Consider the following 25,018-nt stretch of genomic DNA (forward strand, 5'->3'; position numbering starts at 1 on the left):
TCACACATGATATTTTTATAGCAAGTCATTCTGAAAGAGAAACATTAAAATAATGCCCTTGGTACAGTAAATAAGTTGAAATGAAAGCTTGTTTTCCACCAGAACTGTGGTACACACTGAATAAGCCTGCAAATAACCCTCTTATGTGTTTTATGATCAAGCTCAATTTTTGTGGCTTTATGTGACTCGGCTGAATGTGGGAACAATTAATTCATTTCTGGCACGAGCCTCTTCTCAATTTGCCAAATAGGCTTATCGGCATACTGACTGTGGTAAAACAAATATTTTAAAAATCACAGTGATAGCAAAACACATTAAGTCACACTATACAGCCTGAAATAACAAACTATGGGGAGCACTTTTATAAGGTTATTCTATGCTTTTCCATTTCCACCATCTGACATATGGTCCACAGCACTGTTTGACACAAGAAACACATAATTGTTCTGCAAAAGTAGAGGGATTAATTAGTTCACTGCCAGTCCAAAGTATTCCTCTTTTTTCTCAAAATAGAAGTTCAGTCGTGCAGTGGCATATCTGCAAACAGCAGGAGACAGAAAACACATGATTAGATAACAGAAAGAAATCTTATACACTATACAAAAACTAAATGGGCCTTAAAGACTGCACAGCTGTACATTGATCTGTTGGCTGGAAAGTCACATTGCCCAAGGGTGGCATGTGTCAACCTTAGATCAAATGTGCTCAGGCAAGTATGTCAAATAACTGAGACTGTCTTGTCCGTTTCTATATATGACGAGTCAAGCATATATGACTCATGACAAATTTTGTCTTAAGATCACTCTTTACCGTAACTGTACGTTTTACTTAAGTAACTTATGAAGCGGTGTTTCACAAAAAATACATTTAAATCTAGTCTCACCACTTGTAATGGTTTACATGAGAAGAAAAAGTTTACCCATTTGTACAGTGCTTTAATATTACACACAGTACTTTCCAATTACAGACACACCCATGAAACATCAGGGACAATTTGGAATTCATATTGACAAACTGGGAGTGAAAAGACTCGTCGTACTATTGATACCTATCATGCCATCATGGCATCATGGAAACCTTGTGTATACCTGTGAGCCACTGGCTTTGACAGAAAAACAGCATCTAAAAGGTGTCCGAGTGGCTACAATTCCACAATTCAATTCAACACCACAGAGTTTTATTTGACCCTACTTGCCTGTAGTAAACATATAATATTTATAATATTATTAACATTCTTTGGTTGAAGCCTCTTTGACATATTGGCAACTTGCAAACTGTTTAATCACTTGAAACATACTTGTAATGTCAAAATATTCATGTCTTTTCAGTCTCAGTCTTTATATGAGAATAATAGAAATTAGTACCTAAAATTATTATTCAAGATGCATTGTATATGTCCAGAGGTGGCAAAACTACAGACATTTTCCACGTAATTATATAAATGTGTAATATAATTATTATATAATTATTACATTTATATAATATATGATATATTAAATATAATATTCTAATGCAGATTATAATAAATACGATTAGATACTAAATATAATTATAGATTCTTATAAAAGAATTATCTGGTAAAAGCTGAATAACTGATTCAACTTCTTACTAAACTGAAAAAGTACAGTTCATGAAATGTGCTCCAAACATAAAAGTAAAAAGTACATGACAATACAAACAGTATTTACAAGCCTTTGCTAAATATTTTTTCAGCACTGGGTTCAAGTCTGGGCTCTGGCTAGGTAACTCAAGGGCATTTGCCGAGTGGTCCTGAGGTCACACACTTGTTATCATGCCAGTGTGCTTAGGGTCATTGTCTTGTTGGAAGATAAACTTTCACCCCTGCCACAGGTCTAGAGTACTGTGGACCAGGTCATCATCAAAGATGTGTCTGTACATTGCTATATATTTATCTTTCCCTTGACCCTGACAGTGTCCCTGTTGGCATTCAGGACAAAGAGTCCAATATTTGTTTCATGATCTGAGAATCTGTTAGGTACCTTTTAACAAACTGTATGCAGGCTGTCATGTTCCTTTTACTGAGGAGTGGCTTCTGCCTGGCCACTCTGCCATACAGGCCTGATTGGTGGGGCGGTGCTGAAATCATTGTCCTGAATTGGTTTGCACTCTGACATGCACTGTCAGCTTTGAGACCTTACATATACAGGTGTGTGCCTTTCCAAATCATGTCCAAACAACTGAATTTACCACAGGTAAACTCAAATCAAGCTGCAAACAGGATACGTACCTGTTTTGTGTGTCATGGCAAAAGTTGTAAATACATAAGCACATATTATATTTTTGTTTTTACATTTAATTGAATGCAACAATATCAAGTAAACATTTTTCACTTTGTTAATATGGGTTATCGTGTGTAGAATTTTGAGTTGAAAAATGAATTTAATCCATTTTGGAACAAGGCTGTAACAAAATGTGACAAATGTGGATCCGGTGAAGCGCTGTGACTGCTGTAATGTGCTGTAAATTCTTATTCTGATGAATATCTCAAACATCTGTTATGCAGAACAGAAAAGAGGAAGTTCTAATTGTGGTTACCTACATTGTAAATGGCAGGTTCTGCCTCTACATTTAAACAGAAAAATGAATATAATCAGGGGTTAAAGTGGGATTCAGCAGGAGTGGGGATCCTGGGATTAGTTGGGCTGAGTGAATCTAGTCAGCATCATCAGACTAAGCTGTCTTTGATATCTGCTACTCCTTATGTAACCTAACATTGACCATGAACATGGCAGCCAACTGCATTAGTCCATCTCTTGAGACCTCTCCACAGCACTGCAAACTAACCTGTTTGGCCTGCCTAGCATGTTCACTGAACCTTTGAATAACAGACAGTAATTCAAACATTTTACAATTTGTGTTGTAAAAAGTTTTACAGTGTGAAAAAACATCACTTGAAATCGTGTACAGCTCAGATATCTATTCACAAAATGAAAGTGGACATTATTTGTAGGCTTTAAATTTCCAGTTTATCAGGTTTCACTGACTTAGCTTTAATAGAAATCTGTCTTCTACGCTCTTGTCCTGTCTTTGTCAGTCTTGTCTTTCTCCATCTCTGACTTAACTTCTCACATTCTTTTCTCTCCCAGTGAAATACAGCAGCTGCACCTTTAGCTAGCAGACATGCTCTGTGACAAATTGCATGATATCAGCTCAGCTGAAATTAGCTGACACTTTATGCTGCCTTTATGCTCATTTCTCTTCTATAGTCTAGCTAGAAGCTGTAGTGATCACATCTACATTGAGGATGCTGTTCTGGACCACTGCAGCTCTCTTTTGTCCTGACTACTCCATCATTTGAAAATATATGAGTATAAAGTAGAGGTATTTCTCTTAAATTGTAGGGAGTAAAACCCAAAAGTAGGTAAAGTACACATACCTAGAAGTTCTACAGAAGTCCAAAAACAAAGTAGTTGTACTTTGTTGCTTCCCTCCTCTGTATGTATCTGTGGCCATAATGTATCTTTCACTGTTCGCTACAGGCTGCTCTTTCTGTCTGGTTTTATAGGTGGGTACTGTGTTTTTGTTTGTCAATCTTGCGTAACAATAGCATCAAGACTCTCAAATGAAGTAATGAGTCTGAAAGCTGTGCCAAAGCTTCAGCGCATCTCAGAAGTTAACGGCAAGAGAAGTGGTTTTGTGTTTGTTCAAACCATATTATTGAACGCCTCAATAAATCTGATGTCTGAGTACGCTGTTGCCCTTGGCCATTATGCTATACCCTTTGAAATAAAGTGAAGTTTCAAAAGCACAGAAAATGAAGGCACAGAGAGGAGTTTGTCCTTTAATCAGTGCTTTCACTGAACTCCTCAATGCCAAATCAGTTTTCAAGCGCTTGTGTTGTGAGACAAAACGATAATTTAGTCACATGCCTTTTAGTTATTCTTTCCCACCTGCATCTCTGGGTAAAGCTACACTCTAATTTTTGTGTCAAAGCCTGGCTTTTTTTGTCTGCTTTTGTTCATCATTTTCTCCTTTCTTTTAGTTTTTGCTTTGCTGAAGGCTGACCTTTAGATTTACCAGTACATGTTTGATAGAGATAGGTGGTACACTGTGTGTATAACCTTTGCCACTGCAAAAAAATGAAAAAAATAAAAAGAAAGAAAAAAGTTCATAATAAAATTTTGGGGAGTAGAAATCATTGGTGGAGGCCAGCAGACAATTTTCACTTCGCTCGCTGTGGTTTGGCGAGCCTCAACAGGCGTTTTCTCTGGACAGACTTAATTTCAAGCAAGTGATGTGCTACAGTTGATAACTGACACTTCTTTCATTTACTCAGACAGCAGAATGAAGCCTCCCTTATCCTTATTGGTCCAGAAAACTAAAGTGTTTGCTCATCATTTTCATTTTCATATTTTCATAATGACCCACTAGAATCAGATTCTGCTGACTGCTACAATAGCATGTATACAGGAGGTGGGGAAGTAGAGCTGTTGTACAGCTATGAACAAGTTGCTTTCCACACAAATATGGATGCTGTATAAATTGTGAATTGACTCAGAACATGACTTTCATATATTATATGATGAAATACAGCTAATTTAGAATTAGCAGTTAACATGCTCCCTGTGGGGTGGCACCACTAAACCCTGCTGCCCAGTGTTTGTTAATGACTAGATTATGTTTTGGATGCCAGCAAAACAAATGCTGGAACATGCTCAAGTTGTAACGCAGGCATGTTCATCACTACTTTTAGCAAAGCTGTTGGAAACCCACGAGACATGTAGGTTCGATAACCTAATGTTTCCCCCATTCGTACTTGATGTTTCATATGACACAAAAAGTTTTCAATGGGTAACAGCTGCTCTTCTTTGAATGCACTCATTCCACTGCATGTGCGTAAATGAAAATTGTGTGAATCTGAAAAATCCGGCGAGTTCAGACATATAGACTGACAGAATACTTAAACACTAATTGCTCACTTATTGAATCGCTTACCACTCCTATACAAAACATTCCTCAATAAAGAATTCCAGGCAGCAGTTTCTTGTTTTTTCCCCAACAAAATCCAGTAAAGAAAAAGCAACTTAATAAAAAATCTGTGTTATTCTTCAGTTTAGTACAGAGTTTGATAGATTCCTACCAAGTAATGTAAAAAGTCAAAATAGCTTCACTATCAGCTAATTTAACACACACACACCTCAACCCCACCCTGTAGTTTCTTCTATTAATGTAATTGCCTATTACACCCTCCCTCCTATAAGAACAGCAAGCTTCACAGACAATCCCATTTATCCCTATTTTTATTAAGGGTGACACCTAAGACTAGCATACTTAATGTTTATCTTCATCAGAAATGAATGGAGGCTTTTTTATATTTAGCAAGAGTAGGGGAAAATGATCTCCTGCCAATGCAGGTATTCCATTTCACAATGTGCTTTTGTGCACAATTCCCTCAATTTTGTAGTCAAGCTATTCCAAACAGTGGGCCTCCTCCTTGTTCATTTCCTTATAATAATGTCTTTGTCAAATAACAGCTCGCCTTGCCAGCACGTCCACAAATCTAGACTGCTGACTTGCAGACACTTTCAACACATGAAAAAAACCATATAAGAAAAGTAAATATGGATGGTAAAAGGAGGGCGGGTTTGCGTTCCCCTTGTGGCTCCCTATTGTCACATTTACATCTGGCTCTGGTTAGAGCACAAGGCCTGGGTGACGCCTGTCACTCGTTGGGAAGTTATTGGTGATTTGGCTCAGGGGGATAGCAGTGGGAGAAATTACACACACACACACAACACAGACAAGTATGCACACCCATGCAACAACTCAAGGTTTAAATAGTTTCTTATTTTTTTCTTCTTGAAGAGCAAAACTCATTTGCATGTATTGTACAAAAATTGCACAATTACTGATGTTGCCTGTTGTATGTATGTCTGCACTAAGCCAAAGGTTACCTATGTCTGAATGTAATAATGTTGTCACTTTAACAGATCGATGAAGCCAGCGATGTTATGTATCTCTTGCCTGAAAGGGAGGCTTAAGTGCATGAATGTGTCTTGCATGACAGGGATGGGCGTGGGGCAGAGGTTAGCTAGATAGTAGCCTCCCGCTTTTAAACATTAGACTTGGTTCTCCATTGTTGTTGTTGCTCTCAGAGCTCGTTTCAGTTTAACCCTCCAGTTAAAGAAAGGTAACCCAACCCTCACCATCCACTTTAGGACAACCTCAGCCGGTAGCTTAAAGGAGTAGACGTTCAGCAGGCACATGTGGCCCAGCCAGGGATGAGAGATGTATATGTAAGGCAGGAACGACGGCACTGGAACAATAGTGCCTCTGTGCCTCAGCACCCCTCTGGATCACATTTCCTCCAAGGTCCAGATTGAAATGAGGTGGGGGCCCTGTCGCTGATCTTGCAAGCGAGTAGAAAAAGCCACACAGAGGGGAGGGTGCCGTGTGTCAATAGTGATTAGGATCATGATCACAACTGTTGTGGGTGTGGGGCATGCAGAAAAAGGAGAAAGGCAGAAAAAAAGTGGGGGTTGAGGGAAACATTTTGCCTTCCTGAACTGTCTGAGTGCTGCTGCCGGTGAGGAATGTCTCCTGGACTTGTTTAAGATAACTAGTCCTCAATGGTGATCACTGTTAAAAATAAAAGACGTTAGTTTTGATCTCCTTTGAAAGTCTTTGTGAAAACCGAGGCTTTCATCTTATGTTGCGGTTTATCAGTGAAGAAAAGCAGAGAATTTCATGTGTAAATATTTTGTCTGTGACATGAAGAGTAGAAGAAGTGTGTTTGTCTCGCCTGTTTTTTATGCCAGATTTTAAATACACAAAGACTTGAAGCATTGGGGGGAGAATGAAATATTTCTATATTCTAGGCTTATGTTTCTAAACCATTTTTTTTTCTCGCAGTTTGTCTGCCAACAAATTCTTTGTCATTCTTTTCTAATGAAGATCCTGCTTGTCTAAACATTGCACTAATATACCGAGAGCCTAAATTCAATGTCCTATAAATATTTTTCTTTTTCAGAGTATTTCAAGTGATGGATGATGACATTAACAGCTGAAAAAAAACTGCAGTGAAGTAATAATTCTTATTTGCGGTTACATGGGTTCCTTTATTAAACATTTACTGAGAGCGTTTTAATGTGAAGGTGTCACTTAACATAATTAGAACATCAATTTAAATACTAATGAACTCAACATTTTTTTTGATGGATGGGACATCTCACCCAGGACATTTTAGGAAACTTGAGCATTGTTTATGCAGAGTGACACTTTGAGTTGTGGGAGTTTTAAATGTCTTTGTCAGACGTTGGACAAACCTTTGAAAGTCAAAGTCAATCGAGGAGAAACGTGATTGCAGGATGGCCCAAAGACCCCAGAGGAAGCTGGATGCCTGGTGGAAGTAAAAAAAAAAAAAAAAATTTAAGTTTCAAAAAGCGTAACTCTGGTTCATATTTGTGTCTGAGCTGATTTGGAGCTACTTTTCAGGTGTTTTACAAAACTGTAGAATTTAAATTGATTTTGCAGGGAGCTAGTATATAAAAAATAAAGATTGAATATTGAAAAAAAGAAGAACATTACAATATCATTGGAAAATGGAAAAATAACTGAAGGATTGTGCTGTTTAACAAAATACAGTTATATGTTGTACTGCCTACCTGTGGTATTAAAGCTCACACAGTCAGTACAATATTGGACTCTGTCATCAAAGGAATGACAACATGACAGTATTATGTGACCACAATGAGATTCTCAAACGCCCTTTTGAAACAACAAAGTTTCAAAAGCATAATTCTTTGCCTCTTACACAGAGGCCACAGTGAGGTCAAATGTTATGCTTTGCTCAGGAACACTTCAGCAGGGAAAATGTGTGCTCGCTGAGACAATGAACCGAAGGAATCTCTTTGAATGACAGGCTCATTAAGAACACACAGCCAGTCCCAGGAGAAGTGTAAAACTGTGCATTGTGTTTGCAGTGCAGAATCGCAGGTGCTGTATTTTTATGCTCTTGCAACATTCCCCTTTGCCATAGCGCACAACTGTGAAAATACACTTCAGTGACCTCCGCTTGTCATGTTGTAACTGCTCCCAGAACTGCTGCTGCTGCTCGCGCTGCATGCCAGTTGCGCGCTGCTTAGTCAGAATGACAAACCTCTGTATTGAATGGTTCCCTCCTTAATGGTTTTGCTCACTTAGTCTTGCAGACCTCCATACCTCCATAAATTTCTGTTGTTCTCCACCCTTATTGTAAATCTTCATGGTAAGGCCACTAATAGCAAGTCTTAATAAGATCCAGAAGGGCCTCTGTTCTGTGGCCCAGTGATATAATCACATTTTTATTTGATAATCAAATAAAGGGTGGAATGAAATACTTGAAGAGCAATGTGCGGTTTCCCTTGGCTTTTCTCCTTCTCCCTGGCAGATTTTCATCTCTAATCTCTGTCCTTAGTTGGAGATGGAGATTGAGCGTGTTTCCATTATGATTAATAACTGCTCTCCATTAAGAAAGCATTAATCTAACACTAAGCAGAGACTATCGGTGACAGGGAGCCATTGAGAAAAACGGAGATGATAAATGTGTGGGAAGAGTGACATCATCAAGCCACAGGCTACAGCTTCAGCATCATGGGGGATCCCTGCGGAGGAGAGGACGGATTGTAAGGACCCCACTGCGTCTTGGCACAGTTTGCTAAGGATTAAGACGGGAAGGAGGCAGCTCCACGGCGCAGAGCTCTGGCAACTGGCCAGGCCTCCTCGATGCCACACAGTGCAGGATGGCTTCCCTCAATTCCTACAGTGTCACTTTTTGTCTATATTATAAACTACGGAGCATGGTATTATATTAACATACTTTTATTTCACAAATGTACCAAGTGATACTAAGGAGATACAAACCGATAAACTTGTACTTAATTGATTTCATTAAAAGCAGATGTAATCAATTTATTTAATGGCAGGTATTTGTAAATATTTTTAAGCAGAAACATATCAGTATTCTGCCCCGTATGCTTCATTTTGACACACAGCTTGTCAAAGCGAGTTGAGCTGGAAACTTGGCTTGTTAAGCGTCAGTGATCAATTTCTCCTACTACCTTCAAGAGTCCGCCTCGGTTTGTTGCAGAAAATCTGATTTCAATCAACGTGATATTATCACTTCTATCACTCAGTTTCAGGCTATATTCTACCCCTTATACACACACACGCACACACACACGCATTTCCCTTTCGGTTTTTTTGGCTGAAGCACAAGTTATTTTAAAAAGTAATATGCCTTCTCATCAATTCTGTGCTATTTCAAGAGACATTTACACCACCCCAAAATTGGTTGGACAATTCTGCATATTGTGTTGAGCTATGAAAGCACTTTTAGACAGATAGTCCAGCACCACTTGAGACACCAAAGAATGAAAATTGTGGTCATAAGAAAAATAATTTTGGCTGCTGTGTTTCATTTTTCCCTGCGGTAGTTTCTAATCAACTCAGATGGAGTCCATCAAAGTTTGAACAGTGGTGGGTCAGCTGTGGATGGTTTGGTTTTCTTTGGGTTGGGGGGGCGAGTTGGAAAAGTAAATTGTTAAAATATGATGGTGAGATGTTGCCACCCCGCCATTCCACAGCTCTGCACACATATGGATGTTGTTGAAATGCATACGCTAATCTCATAATATTGAGATATTCGAGTCCCTCCAAGAGCAAAACCTAAGAAAAGGAAATAACTGTTGAGAGATTTGTCACTTTCCAAAGTCTTTCCAAAGAGCTGAGGCACTACATAATGATATATTTCAACAAAGTCAGTGGGAGCAGACACTTACAAGAGAGAATTTGCAGACTTGAATGTAGAGCTGCGTAACTTCTGCCTCCGTGACTGTGACCTCACGTCCAGTGCTGTGCTTGTAACTCTCCAGATAGGCCGTCAGCCAGTCCCTCTGCAGCTCCCAGCTCGGGTAGAGGTCGTAGTTAACATCATTCACACCTGAAATGCGACACATATACGTGCACATTAGTGGAACTAACGTCGGTGCTAAAATCCAACACAATGCCTAAAATAACTGTTTGTTTTGAAGACGTGCCAGTGAACTATATCTACTTTGAGTGGAGCAACAGCTCTTTGGTCAACACTTGTCAGACCCACTCAGGCAGTGAGAAACGTTTGCTCCAAATGGACAAGTTATAAGAAAGCAGCATGGAAACTGGGTGACAACATGCTGACAACAATATGTTGAAATTTAGTGGATAACATGTTATCCACTAAATTTCAGAGAAAGTATTGTGCTTTTTCCTGCACTGCATTTATTTGACAAGTCTACTTTAAATTAAAAAATAAAATTTTGTGAAATATAAAAATATAAAATGTAATAAAATGTTGTGAAGTGTAAATAAGCACCCTGGCAATTAGACACATCTGTTGACTTCTACATACATCAGCAATAGTATAACATCTGGGTTATATTGTACAGATAATAGCGAAGCGCTTTATTTAAGCTAGACTGGTTTTTCATGTTGCCCGTATAAAAGCTTCCCTACATCAACAATTGTGTTCAAATGTCTGCAAGACAGTTGTATCATTCAAGACCATGCCATCGGCTAATTTTCAAATTTTGTTTGAGGTATAATCAGGATAAAAAAAAGAACACAAGGTGCAGTATCTTTCATTCCAGCATGTGATTCGTGTGGAGTATGTCTGCCCCTTCCTGTCAGCCCCTTCTTGCATAAGACTATCAGACATAACTGCAGCTGCTGTCATTGGGAATTGTGGATAATTTGCAAGTTACAACTTGAAAGCTGAATAATCTAAATCGACTGCATTGATGATTGTTCGGACAGTCCTTGCTGTGCTTTGCTCTAACACAGCTGGTCCATCAAAGCCACTTTAATCACTGTGCAGAACACATACTGAATGCAGCAATTTTTCTGAGCAGTGTCACAAGAAGGAGATCGTTTCACGGCACATTATATCATAACATGATGTAGTCAGAGAAAACACAACGTTGAAAATATCACATCCTGTGTTTACAATATTTACTGCAGTCATATATTCCACATTAAGGAATCTTATATGTCCTGGCTGTGAAAAAGATTTGGAGGTAAATTGATGCTATTTTGAAAGACCCACCGGCAAATTCGTTGAAGTGATTGCCGATATCGAAGGCCTGGTAGTTATAATCGGCGTACTCGTAGTCAATGAATTTCACCATTCCTGATGGATGTAGGGGGAAAAAAGCAACAGCAGTTACTAAGACAACATGATAAACACATTTCAGCTATAGATGTTCAACTGATAAGCCTTTGTGTCTTTATGGAAAGTACAGGAACCTTGTGAGTGTCAAAGGAACAGGGAGTCTCTTTTGCTGAACATTACCCCGGGTGATAGTTTTTTTAAATGTTTAAAAAATTTATAACAGAATAACTTCAAATAAGGTAAGATATTAAATAAGGGACAATGCATTTTCAGTAATGTGAATATTGCCACACATTCATCTATTTTAGCATTAGCTTCAGAAGCACTGCCACTCTTCAGCTAGAATTAAGGTAGTTTAGCATTAGGCCTTCTTTTGTTTGTTACTTCTTTCAGGTTGATGAATTTCTAAAAACCAAAGAATTTTCCTCACCCTCTTTTTCGTTGTAGATGATGTTCTTTGTCAGGAGGTCGTTGTGGCAGAGGACAGTTGGCGAGTCAATCTCAGAGAGGTGTCTCTTCAGTGACTCCATTTCCTGTGACAAAGTCTTAAAGCTGGGCACCTTTTGTAGATCTGCAGAACTGCAAGAGGTAAAACGTTGAAATTATTTATTTTTTGTGATGGAAAAGGGCTCTTTTTTCCCCGTGAATGAGTGATGTCTTTAACTCGCAGCTGCACCTGGCAGGTAGGTAAAGAAGCATAGTAAGTTGAACAGCCGAAGTCATAAATGCTGTGTGATGTTTTACACCAAAGACTGTAAAAAAGAACTCTGGCATTTAGTTTTAATCACTGAAGCTGAAAATACATTGATTTCCAGAAGTACAACCTCCTAATTTATCTGAAGTCTAATTGGGTAAAAATGCTCACGATCTGACAATAACACACTTTTATTCAACTCACTTTAGCACATGTCCTTGTACACTCTGCCACTGGGATAGTCTAGCATGGGAGGAGTCTTTCTTCTTAAAAAATGCAATCGAGTGAAAATCAGAGAAAAGATATGCTTAGCTATTATATGAGATGTTTTAAGTGCTTTGTCTGCCTTTATAAAGTGCTACTGTTATTCATTTGTTGTTAGAGCTAAGTCAATGGTTCTCTAGAGTTTTAGGTTTACCCATTTCTTGATAAGCAAACAAGCCCCAGTTTAACACTGGGAGGAGACGCAAAATTAACTTGGGGTTGCATCAAGAAGGGCATCCGGTTTATAAAAATAAATCTGCCTTATCAAACATGAAGAAAGCATGCATCGAGCTAGGTTAAGTAGTGATTCTAAATTGACCATAGGTGTGAATATGAGTGCGAATGGTTGCCTGTTTCTATGTGTTAGCACTGCAACAGACTGGCGTCCAGGGTGCAACCTTGCATCTCACCCCACGATGGCTCTTGCAGGCCTGACTTAAATAGCGGAAGAAAATGGATAGATGGAAGTTGTCTATGGGATTGTTTTTTCCCAATGAAAATCTGAACTAAACTCGTATAAGAGTCTTCCGTACACTTGGTAAGAGGAGCAAGAGAGTTTGAGACAAGAAAGTAGAACTTGTTTGTAAACTGACACGGTTCAGCAAGCCTCGCTGAGAGGTCACATGCCTTGTTTTCACTCTCTTGATTATTCAATCTATCAAAGACGGCACTAATGTCCTTGGACGTCAGTGCAAAATGCACCTGGAAGAAATGCTGTGCAAGCATCCGTCTCCTAATTAATTTTTGTGTTTCCTTTCCAGTCCCCACGACTGCCACGGCAAGAGGGTACTTTAAACAGTGTAATTTAAACACTACCTATTTATTCGAAAAGGGAACAAACAGATGCTCCGGTATTATACACACTTGGAGACATAATTTAGTGAGGCCTGCAAGGAACGCACAATAAAAGCAGAGGAGGATGAGCCTTGTTTATAGTGTTTATAGCCGTGGCACAGAGGCTCTGCTGTCTGCATGTCCTCCACTACACAACAAGTCACTTTGTATGTTATCTTCTCTGCTCTGTTCAGTCAGTCTTGCTTCCCTCTGAGATAAATACATGGATTGAATAAAAAGAGGTAAGCAGGAAGTTGGTATTTTAAAATACCAACTTCCTGCTTACAAGATCTTTGATAAAATAACTAAGATTTATTTTACTTTATTTTCAAGCATCAGTGCACAAATGATTTACATTTTAACACCAAACTGCCTTTTTAAAAAAAAATACAGGCCCAGAATAGAGCGCTCGATTCACCGCTACTTGCCGGTGACAGCTTTATTTAAAATCGACCCCCTCTGACATGCATAATTTATCTATCTCCTCTCTAATATGAAATAAAACATGCAGTTGAATGGTGAATCACCCTGATTCCTTTTCAACCAACCCATTCCTTTAACCTAACAACTCGACGTTCACATAGGAACCCACGATTACTTGGAATCAAAAGCTAAATGAAAGACTTACATTGACTTTAAATGGAAACCTGTCGTCTTGCCATCAGATCTTTTCCTCTCTCTTTTCTGTCCTTTTCATGAAAAACAGTGCGTCAAGTACATTCGCCTCCTGCTCCCTGTCAAGTCTCTGTAAGGTAATTAGTGGAATTTCCTCCTCTGGCGCTTCATTATCAATGTGCCTTATTTACATATGATTTCAAACACCAGCCGAGCACTGCAGATTTTTTTTTCTTTTTCGTCTTTTTTCTCCACCACTCGTTCTCTTTTTTGCAGTTTTATGCAATTTGTAAGAGTGCAAACGGGAGACATAGCAGGGGGGCTTTGGAAGAAAAAGAGGTTGCACTCTTGCTTTCCATTGCCTTTCTTTCTTTTCTCTCCCAGCTCTGACTTCTACTGTGCTCCCTCTCTCTGAACCTTGCAGCTGCTGCAGCCTCTTTTGCGCTCCCCCTTCCCTCGTCTCTTTCGCTTCTCCTTCTGTTGATCTGTCTCTCTCCCCCTCTCTCTCCCTCTGCACAGCGGGTGGCTTGAGAGCTGAAGACCTCCTCTGCAGGTGCAGCCTCTTCCTGCTCTCTCTCTTTCTCTGCCTTTCTTTTGCCATTTCCTCTGAATATCACATTCATATCAGCACTCATACAGTCTCAAGTACAAAAGTTTCTCTGATGCTTGTTTAAAACCTGTTTTTTTGGTCTTTTCTTCTTCTGTCTCTGTGCCATGTTTTGCACGCAGTTTTCACACTCAAGAGACCAGTTAACGTGCAAACACACACACACACACACACACACACACACACACACACACACACACACACACACACAGAGAGAGAGAGAGAGAGAGAGAGAGAGAGAGAGAGAGAGAGAGAGAGAGAGAGAGAGAGAGAGAAGACATTAGGTAAGATTAAAATAACCCAATTTCTAATTTCTAGTGTTGACACCTCAGAGTCATTTGTAGTGTTTCTTCCATTATTTTCTCATAGCTTTCCCACGTTGTTATGATACATTTCCTAAACACTGATCATTTCCAGGTTATTTTAAATTGCTCTGAATCTACTTGAGCGCGAGCTGCACAGGGCTGTCAAGTCTCAAAAATGTTTCACAATATAGCACCATCTATTGGGCCTTGAAATGTGGTGCAGTCTCCTATTGTATATTGCAGAGTGATCCACATTCAGACATGCATTCACTGCTTTTAGTGGGTAAAATGGAAGCGCTCACAATGTCCTCAGTGTTCTCTTTAAAACTGAAGTTTAGCAGGATATGCATGCAACTTTAGCAAAAGTGAACTTGTTTTGCTGTGTGGAGCTGCGGGACTTAAATAGTAGGTTATTACTCCTCTGTGGCCTTAATTTTCAGTAGCACCCATCCATGCATAATTTGGTGTCTTGTGTTAACACATTTTTGTTATCTGAGCAGTGTGTTATAAAATAAATAAATACATTTCAGCTTGTCTGAGGTAGTTTATCACAATTTAGATTGTCATATTAGCTAGCTAGCTAGCTAGCAAAAAAAACCCCAGACCCCCAAATTAAGTTTTTTAATTTCGGAGATTTTCTTTTATATTTCTACGAGACCTTTGTTTTTGTGAATCCTAGATGTTAAAAGTACCTCTTATCATAAAAGGCCCTCTGCTTCCAAGCCTCTACTTTATGGATGACTCATTCAGTTCCTACCTGGCTTGCACGCTAAAAGAAAAGTGACTAGAAACCTTGGGGCCTTCCAGCTTCTGTTTGCATGGACTTCCGACCCCTTTGCTGCAAACACAAATAAGGTTCAGCGTTTGACTGATAAGGGAGAGCCAAGAGCCTGTTTCTCTGTAGTGTCTTTCCATGTAACCCCGCTTACCTCTCACCCCTTCACCCATGAGAGCTCTCAGTGTCAATGAGGCCACTCCCCCGCCTCATCTCTCTGACCAATGACAGCTCACAGTGATGGCTTCCATACATGTAAGGAGGGGTAAATGCCTGTTGCCCGTTAAGCCAGGCAAGATTTGGATGGACAAGAGCATTTTAGGCTGGTTTGAGCAATGTGAGAAAATGATAAGACATCAGTGAAAGAGCTGCTGCCTAAAAGATAAAACAGTTGAAAATGAAGCTGGTTTCTATCAAAGAGGACAGCACAATTAAACATCGGGGTGCCCTCCTGTCTCAAAGTCATCAGGTATTTTGTTTTTTAAACATTGTATTTTCAGTATAGTAGATAATTGACAGCCTCTCTCTCTCTCTCTCTCCATCTCTCTCTCTCTCTCTCTCTCTCTCACACACACACACACACGCACACACACACACACACACGCACACACACACACGCACACACACACACACACACACATTAGTCTGAAACCTTCCTGACAGGATGACTGACTAATCACTAAGCCCCACCCCCATAGTTACTGTTGTTACAGCTGTCAAGCTCTCAGCCCTTGTACTTTATACAGTTTATTATTATGATTACAGCAGTAGATTAATCACCGTAAGATATTGTTGTAATAGTGGATGTCACATAAGCAACTAATTAAAGTCATCTCTGATTTACACCTCTCTTGATTTTTTACAGGAAATATAGAATTGCATATTAACGGTCCATTTAGTGCTGGACACATCATGCCATGCTGCATTTCTTAGCCTAACTAATAACTGTTAATGACATTTTGGTGACCTCGAGTAGTTATGTGCATCTGTTCCTGTTCAGAGGTGCTGCTGGCACTGAAAATGACTGCTGCTGTTACAGTACGTGTTTTACGTGTTTACCTTTGATGTGTTGTGCAGCTGCTGCATGATAGGTAATATTAATGTGTAGCTCCCCATGTCAGTGAGTGAGAGAGTGTCTCATAATAATGTGCCGGTTAATCGATTATTACTAGGATATATTAATAATGTCCATACGGGAATGATACCTGCTGTCACCTGATGCCAAAGGACTGCTTGAGCTTATCTGTGAGATCTGATCTAGCAACACACCAATACTTTGAATGACCCCACCAGGTGATCAACAGCCAAGCAGTTCTCCAAGCATATTTCTTTGGCAAAACAAAAAGTGTAGTTAATGTTTTTTCTAGCAAAGCTACCGCCCATATGTTATTGCATAGTGTAAATCTTCCTGTCTTTGTCCAGTGCAGCTGCTTAATGGGTCAATCACAAGTGGATGTATTGTAAATATTATGCATTATATATTGTATTGTGCTCTGTGGCTATCATGACTTGTATCTGCCTATGTACCACTGCCCAGCTGGACTGCTGCTGACACTGCTCTGCACTAGTTTGAGGAAATGAGAAATTTTTGTCCACAGCACAGGTTTGACTGGCCGACCGGATTTTGGCTGGATCGAATGGATTTTCCCCATCTCTGCGGCGATCAATCTGCAGAGAGAAAACATTTTCTCAGATGAGCCTGGCTGACGCTGTTATTGCACAAACAATCATTATCAGAGCAGAAACACAACTCCCTCTACATTTAGTGCTCTTATCTTGTTCTTCTTTTCAAAAAATGGACCTTGTTGTGGTTATGACCTTTTGACCATTTGAGCGCTCATTCTCAAGGCATCTTAATGGTGACATAAAGTTTTCTGGGTATCCCCCACACAGGGTATCAGGCAGAGCAAGTTGATTGATGTCTATTGTGGACCTGGATGTGAAACCTTGGCTGGATATGTTGAGTTCTACTGTCCCGAGTTGTGAATAATGATGACAGGTTGTTATCATGGGAATGATGAATGTAATGGGGGCATGAACAAACATCATTGCTCAACATGAAACATGACTCAAATTACTAATAAGAAACTCCCACATTGGCACAAATTAAATGAACTGTTTGGTTTGCATGTACACACCTGAACTCTGAAAATGATGATGATGTACAATGATGACTTCAAATGAATTTCAATTAAAAATAAAAAAGAAATTGAGTTACAAGTTTTCTGAAATTTATGATATGATGTGCAAATGATGTCCTATCAATAAATATTCACTTTTTCAGAAAGAAAGTTGCATAAAATAATGTAAAAAAAAATGTGCATACTACATTTAATTCAGGAGATTTTGGATATCTCTATTTATCACTCTACAAGTCCTGCCAAGAAATGTGTTTTTGTTTTCTTTTTGTTTTTTGTTCTAAATGTTGTCTTGATGCATGTTTAATCATCCAGGTAAGTAAATCAAAAAAAAGTTGATTCTGTTCATCTGGACGTAGCATTCACTGATGATAGACTCCACTTGTGCTAAATGTTATACAAATCAGGCTCCAGATTATTAACAGTGAAGTTTTGTGGATGTAAGTGCTGCTGAAGTTCAGACTGCGGTTTTTTAAATTTTATTTTTTATTTTTTGGCGTGTTTATTGAACCTTCTAACAATATAATAATTAAAAAATATATATTATTTGCAGATTTTAGTTTGGATTTCTGTCATATATGCCACATCTGCCATTTTTTTTAATATTTATTGTCTCAAAATCTAGTATGCAAAGTATCATATTTGATACACTTAGCTTTAAAGGGATAACAAATATCAACATTGATTATTTACAGTGGATAATTTTGAAAACCTTTTTGTGCAATTTTGAGAAAAAGGTTTGAAAAGAACATGTTGAGGCAAAAAAAGCCAAAAATCTTCTATTCATATAAACTAATAAATAAACAAATAAATCTCCTGCCCATAGCATCTCACCTTATGCTTTGATATTAAATAATTACAAACTTACACAGTAGTTATACTCAGGATATGAACTTTGCATACCAGACAATAATCAGAATTGTCATTATTTTCTTTCATGTTTCTTAAATTAGGGCAAGTTTATTGTCAACTTGAATATACAGATTGTAAAGCTGTGAAATAATTTTGCTAATTTTTGCTATTTTAATGTATTCACATACATTAAAATAGCAAAGAAATTCTCACAATTATATAAATTTAATTAGATGATGTTTATCTATCTATCTATGTGTGTGCGTGTGTGTGTGTGTGTGTGTGCGTGTGTGTGTGTGTGTGTGTGTGTGTGTGTGTGTGTGTATGTGTGAAATGTGAACGCTGTTATTGCAGAGACCTGTAGATAGACGGCTGCCGAAGCAGTTTATCATCCAGCACAGTTCCTCTTACAAACTCGTAGCAGATGCCATTCTGGAAGCTGCAGTAAATTTCAGGACCACATCTGTGTGCGTGGAGGATCTGAAACATCTCCACCTCATGGTCCCTGTTCACGTAGAGCTCTGTCATTTTGCCATATAGTCGCACCAAGACACAACCAGGCTCCAGGAGAGAGCCCACGTAGCAGCCAATAAGCTGGTTGGTGATGCCTTCTGTGAATGTCTGGAATGAAAGGAAATCCAAAGGGCCATGAGCATGAAAAATGCAGTTTTGGACAGATAGTATACAGCAAATGAAACATTTTGCTATACCATATTTTAGCATTCTGTATTGTCAAAAGAGCCCATAAAACCTAGGATGCTGGTTATCATAATTCTACCCACACAAAAAATCCTACTGTAAAAAAAAGATAATAACATTTCACTACCATCTGTCAATAAAGCAGGCAGTCATATAATTATTCTGTAACTATAACTTTAATTGGTTACTTTCCTTAAAACATTTATAACAATCTTGGAAAATCATGCTATTCTACATTAATTACAGCAGGCAGGTAAATAGCAGGCAACTCGCAGACCCCAGTTTGGTTTCAGGATTCTGGATTACATTTTCAGTACCATATCGATTTACAGGCCACTAATTTACCACTGTTATAGCTCATTTAAAAATGTCACTAACCTTCCATTAAATGCACATTATTGGAGAAAAAGGAAAAATAAAACCACAGAAACAGAGCAAATTCACATCAGTACACTCAAAAAGAAACTAGAGAAAATACCTGTGTAATACAAAATTTAGAATGCATGTGGACATCCCCTGCGACGTTAGCGTGTTGCCACATGAATACTTGCATTTTCAAATAGGTTACTTAAGTAACAGCTTTTTGTTAAAATAATTTTATCATAGAATACAAGTTTAGACAACCAACAGGTAGCAGCTAGATGAGACATATAAGTCAAAGAATAATTTTGCAGAAGTCTTTTATGGGTCATTTTTCAGATGCTTATTTGAAATATAATTCATGCTGGGTTCTGAATTAATCTGTATCATGAGATCATTATTATATACTGAGTCTTAATGAGACTTTGATTTCTATTCTACATGATACCAGAAATGGCCAGCACTGTGGTATGGTGGTTATCCCTATTGCCTCACAGCAATAAGGTCCTGAGTTCATCTGGCCAGATGGTGGATTTGAACTCAGTACCTTGAGATCTGGAGTTTGGAAATCCTCCCCGAGTTTGTCTGGGTTCATTCAAGCTTCCTCCCACAGTCCAAAGACTTGAAGTTAGTGGGGTTAGGTGAAATGGTGATTCTAAAGTGTGTTTGGATTTTCCCAGTACAAAGTTTCTGTGTTGTGTTCTGATTTGTGATTTTGCTGTACTTTACTTTCTGTCTTTACTTTGAAGGTTTGATTTCTTTTGTGTCCTAGGTTAGTTTTGCTTCCTGTTTCCCCCCTGATTTTATTGACAAGCTTCACTTGTGTGTGATTGATCGCACCTGTGTCTTGTTACCAATCCTGTTCCCCATTTCCTAATCCTAATGTGTATAACTAATCATTTCTTCCCCTCAGTCTTTGTTGTAGCATCAGCTATGGTTTTAATTTAGATATGAGCCTTGTGTCTGTTCTTCATATGCTGCCTGTCTGTTTTTATGTTTTTGCATTATTGTGTGTTGTGTATTTTCCAGTTTCTGTTTATAGCATATATTAAAGTTCAAGATTTGGTTGATCGCCTTTATACATCCTGAAAAATACACCCATATTAATGTGGAATACTGGTTACCATTTTATCCAATGTAAAAAAACAAACAAACATTTGATATGGAAAGATTTGGCACTCCTTTTAATGTACTTTATGGGAAAAACAAATATGAAATCAGTTTGAAATTAAACTGGTATGCATACATCTTTGTTGTGTAGAGTCAATGCAACAACAGGTAGATGAATACATAGTTACAGACACAGCTGTAGAAAGTATGGTGACATTGGAAATCCCACTTCTGGAATAGATTCTATTCCTCAGTATGTGTACACAACAACACCGCAGAGACCACTGTCTGCAACGACTTTTTCTGACATTTGTTGTCATTCTGTGGTTTCTCAGTCTCTCAATTTCTGCTAAAGTCCCCAAGGCACTTTCTGAGCATCAGATGGGACCTGCACACACATTTTTTCATCTAAATGGAAAATGAACAAACATGCCCACCTTGACAACTGACCCAGTATTTATATGGATGCAGGGCTGGTTTCATTAAATTCTTTCTGCCTCTGTATCTTACAGTTTCTTTTTGTGCTGAATTTTCACAATTTATTAATTGTCATTTGAAATCCCCCAAAATGTATTAAAAACACACAAGATAAATATGCATGCTTTGATCTGCACTTCTTTTTGACATGAAATTTGCGTTTGCTTTAACATGTTTGTTTGTTGGAACATTTGTAGAATTTTAAAGGGATGCCTTTAAAATTCTACAAATGTTCTCTTGTTCCATCTTTGAAACAGATTTTAATCACACTGTCTACAAAAAATCTTATGTAAATCATTCAATGTGTATTTATCAGCCTTTATCTTGTTCTGTTAGTTTGTTATAAAATAGAAATGATGAAATCACAGAATCACGGAATCATCAATGAAACCCAAAACAATGACAGTCATTTGAAAGGAATGCTATGTAAACTGGGTTAAAGCTCAATGTAACAGCAGAAGTTGTCTATCCATTCCTTGCTGAACACAATACACCATTAAAGGAGCCGCTGCAGTGCGAGAGCTGAAGAGAAACATCTACTCTTGTGTACATTACTGGACCTGGTGAGGATTGAGAGGTCATCCATCCAATGTTGGGTCACCTAACAAACATAAACCCTATTTCTCTGAAATATTGGACCTTGTGTTTGCACATGGGACCAGAATGGGATTATCCTGTTGTGAATAGACCCTCTGACAGCCCTACAAAAAGAAATTTCCTAACAGTCTACTTTTGTTGTCTAGTTACCTTGGATTTTTTTTTTTCCATTTTGATGTGTGAAATGTGTCTTTCTACAGTTTACAGTACAGTGGAATATGGAGCCCAACCAAAACACGACAAAACTTTATCACTATGTGTGAATTTAATTTTGATACTGCATTTATACAGCAGTCTTTATTTTTTTTTCATTCATCCATCCATTTTCTTAACCTGTTCAGTTTTGGGCCATGGGGTTTCAGAAGTCGATCTCAGCTGTTGTAGGGTGAAGGACAGGGTACATGCCATTTCATCAAACAGTTAAGACAAAGAGACAGACACTGATATTAACACCGGTGGCCAATTTAGAATCTCCAATTAACCCAACATGTATGTCTTTGGGCTGTGTATTTTCTAATCCTGTCCGATCAGGTCACTCCCAAATGGGATGAAAATCTTTGGATCTTCAATTCTACCACCTCCACCTCTGCCGCCTGTCTTTCTGTCATACATCAGAGAAGGCCTCACTACTGTCTTGTAAATCTACCTTTTCACTCTTGCTGCTATCCTTCTCTCACAAAAAAACCCTGACACTTGTCTCCACCCACCCCCTCTTGCCTTTACTCTCTTCTCTACCTCACTGTCTGTTGCTTTGGGGGGGATTGACCCCAAATATTTAAACTCATCTACCTTCAATATCCGTGCTCCTTGCAGCTTCACCTTCCCACTTGACTCCATCTTATTCACACACATGTATTCTGTCTTGCGTCTACTCACTTTCATACCAGCACTGCTCCAGGTTCTCTTCCACTTGCTCCCTATTCTTATAAGATGTGTCAAGTTTTGCCATATACAGGCAATAAATTTAGATATAAATCATAGTTTATGCTTTCACTTTAACACGTGAATACAGGTTAAACAGTCATGTGAAATTCAAAAGCTTTCCCAGGGCTATTAGACTACTATAAAAGCAGATATGTTTTCATTTTGCTGGTCTGGTGTATTTAGAAGTACAGTGGAACCCCGACTTACGAATACCCCATTTCACGAAAAATTCAAGTTACGAAGGCACTGAACGGCAATATTTTTGCCCGTGTTACGGCAAAATGCCAGAGTAATGGAATCCGCTGGCTCTGATTGGCTGAGCCTACAATGCCCACAATGCCTTCCGAATCATGTAACAACCCCTTGGCTTCCGTACTTGGGCTCCGCTGTTCCGCTTGAACGACGTATTGTTGTTCTAGTTAGCAATTAGCCTATAGCCTATCGTTCAGCATCGCCTCAGTCAAAACGTGCGATGGGTGTTTCGACTTACGAAAATTTTCGACTTACGAAAGACCCTCGGGAACGAATTAATTTCGTAAGTCGGGGTTCCACTGTATGTTAATGCAATGCCACAATCTTCCCAAGAGTGGATTTCCCAGTCAATTCATCCCAAGGTCAGACCATGCAACGCCCTGAAACTTTACAAAAAACAAAAGCTACATCTCAGATGCTGCAAGCCACAGTCAGCATGTTACATTTGAAAGTTCATGAGAGTAAGATTAGAAATACAAATGAAAATGTGTGAATTTCATGCTTTCTTACAAATAATAGTCAGTCTTTGGTAATCCATACATTTAGAGATACAAGCATTCACTTGCCTTCATTTGAATGTCTTGTGCCTTCCAGTTGGGACGAAGTCTGCTCAAAAGAGCCAGGATTCCTCTAGAAGGTTGGTGTTCATCAATATAGATGTCCACATGGAGAAGCTGTTTTCCAGCACCAACAAGTCCACTGTCCATTTTCACGAATGCAAACTGTTTATACTTTGAAAACCGATAAAGATTAAAGTAGTAAATATGAGTTTGTGTCTAGACTTGGGCCAGTTTTAGACAGTGTTAGAGAGTGTTAGCAGAGTCAAAGTTAAATCTAAACCATCAAAAAGAAAAAGAAAAAAAGGATGAAAAAGCAAAAGAAAGTAAAAAGAAAAAGAAATTGATGTCCACGCAAATTTCTTGATGATTATGATGTAAAACTATTGAGTCAAGAGCAGTCACTGGTATTTGCCAGTCACTGAAGCTGTCTACTTACGTGTCCAGTTATTCAGCACTTTATCAGGGTCCAATGTTCCCGTGGGCATCTTCATCCCTTCTGCTGTAGTTTACATATTAACCACAGGTAGCTCCTGCTCTGCAGTATGCATTTGTTAAACACACGTCAATAAACCAAAGGCACGTTTTTAAATATCAAATTCAGATTGATCAAATAATGCTTGAATAAGATTTACTGTAAGAAAACTTTTAAAACATTTTTTATTTGTGACGTTTCTGTCCAAATTAAGCCCAGCATATGCCAAATTTAGCTCTGCTTGCAGCCAGTTTAAGCACAACTTTTGATAACCAACCTGTTTTAACATTAAAATTGAACACACAGTAAACATGGTTGCAAAATGTCCCCTGGCCTTATGCACAATTATTTTATTGAGCTCCATACAAGCTATGCCCAAGAATAGGCAAATAATATTGCATTTGATTGTCTAAATACTTTGCAGATGTAGTACTTTTAGTTCATGTGCACCAGCAAAGACTTTAAAAGGGTTGGCTCTATTGTCTGACTGAGGTAATCATGTAATCTAGACAAGCTATGTTAAATTTCATACAATTAGTCCATTCAAACGTGACCTCTCATGCTAGCTCAATGCCATGGAACATTTCAGTATGATCACTCTGTAAACACAAAATGAATTTAATAAACATTGGAGCAGCGTGTTTTCAGTCTGTTAAATTATTTAGATGTTGGGCCAATGTTTACCATTTAGCATCATTACAGTAATCGCTTAGAAGTCACAAATGTGGCGATCATCTTGAACCGAATACTTTGGAGCTTTTAGACACAAATGAAATTCGCTTGCCATCAAAGCGCATCTCATCATCAAAGATGTTATGTATTGAAAGAGAGATGAGTGACTTGATTAAAAATGTAAGGCTCAGGCTGTAGAACGGAGTAGTAGAGCCGGTGTTTCTTTTACTGGCTGTACCTCTCAAACGCAGTACAAATATGCTTTTTTTTTTACGTCACAAAAAAGGTGACGTGAGTAATAACCCATACAGATACAATTATGACATTTTGTAGAAAAGTTTCTTTGACTATGTGTCTAGCTTCATTATCTTGCTGTTCCTCGCCATTAAGCTTTGAAAACTAATTATTTATGAAAGATTCAAAAAAAGAATCGGGGAGTTGAAATCTTTTGACATCTTGGCATCATAAACAGTTTCACTTAAGTGATTAAAGCAATAGAACCACAGACTACTTTTTAAAATCTGGAAATAAGCAGAAGGTGAACAGTAAAACCGACTGTCACTAAAACTGTGAAAAAAAAACATAACCAATAATTTGTCAGCCTTTTGACTTTTATTTACATTAGATTCATTTTGTGAAAACAAACAAAAAAGGTACACAAAAAA

The 25,018-nt window shown here is 38.4% G+C and overlaps 1 protein-coding gene across 2 annotated transcripts; it reads right to left on the bottom strand.

The window, feature by feature from the left end:
* Window positions 1-23,687, bottom strand: LOC146570117 (ethanolamine kinase 1). Of its 2 annotated transcripts, XM_085282960.1 has the most exons (9): window positions 23,646-23,687; window positions 23,216-23,380; window positions 18,589-18,851; window positions 16,768-16,908; window positions 11,577-11,725; window positions 11,081-11,164; window positions 9,780-9,940; window positions 7,287-7,360; window positions 1-537 (listed from the first exon to the last, which is right to left on the bottom strand). In XM_085282960.1, the coding sequence occupies exons 2-9, from the start codon at window positions 23,354-23,356 to the stop codon at window positions 468-470; spliced, it is 1,083 nt and encodes a 360-aa protein (XP_085139086.1). In that variant the 5' UTR covers window positions 23,357-23,380; window positions 23,646-23,687; the 3' UTR covers window positions 1-467. The 2 variants fall into 2 exon arrangements, with proteins under 2 accessions (XP_085139086.1, XP_085139087.1); XM_085282961.1 differs by lacking the exons at window positions 16,768-16,908; window positions 23,646-23,687 and having other exon boundaries at window positions 23,216-23,639.
* Between the last annotated feature and the right edge of the window lie 1,331 nt (window positions 23,688-25,018).

The sequence above is a fragment of the Mchenga conophoros genome, linkage group LG7 (genome assembly GCF_057382185.1).
Source record: "Mchenga conophoros isolate Kocher_MC1m ecotype Shallow Benthic linkage group LG7, M_conophoros_male_GT1.1, whole genome shotgun sequence".
Taxonomy (NCBI): Eukaryota; Metazoa; Chordata; class Actinopteri; order Cichliformes; family Cichlidae; genus Mchenga; species Mchenga conophoros.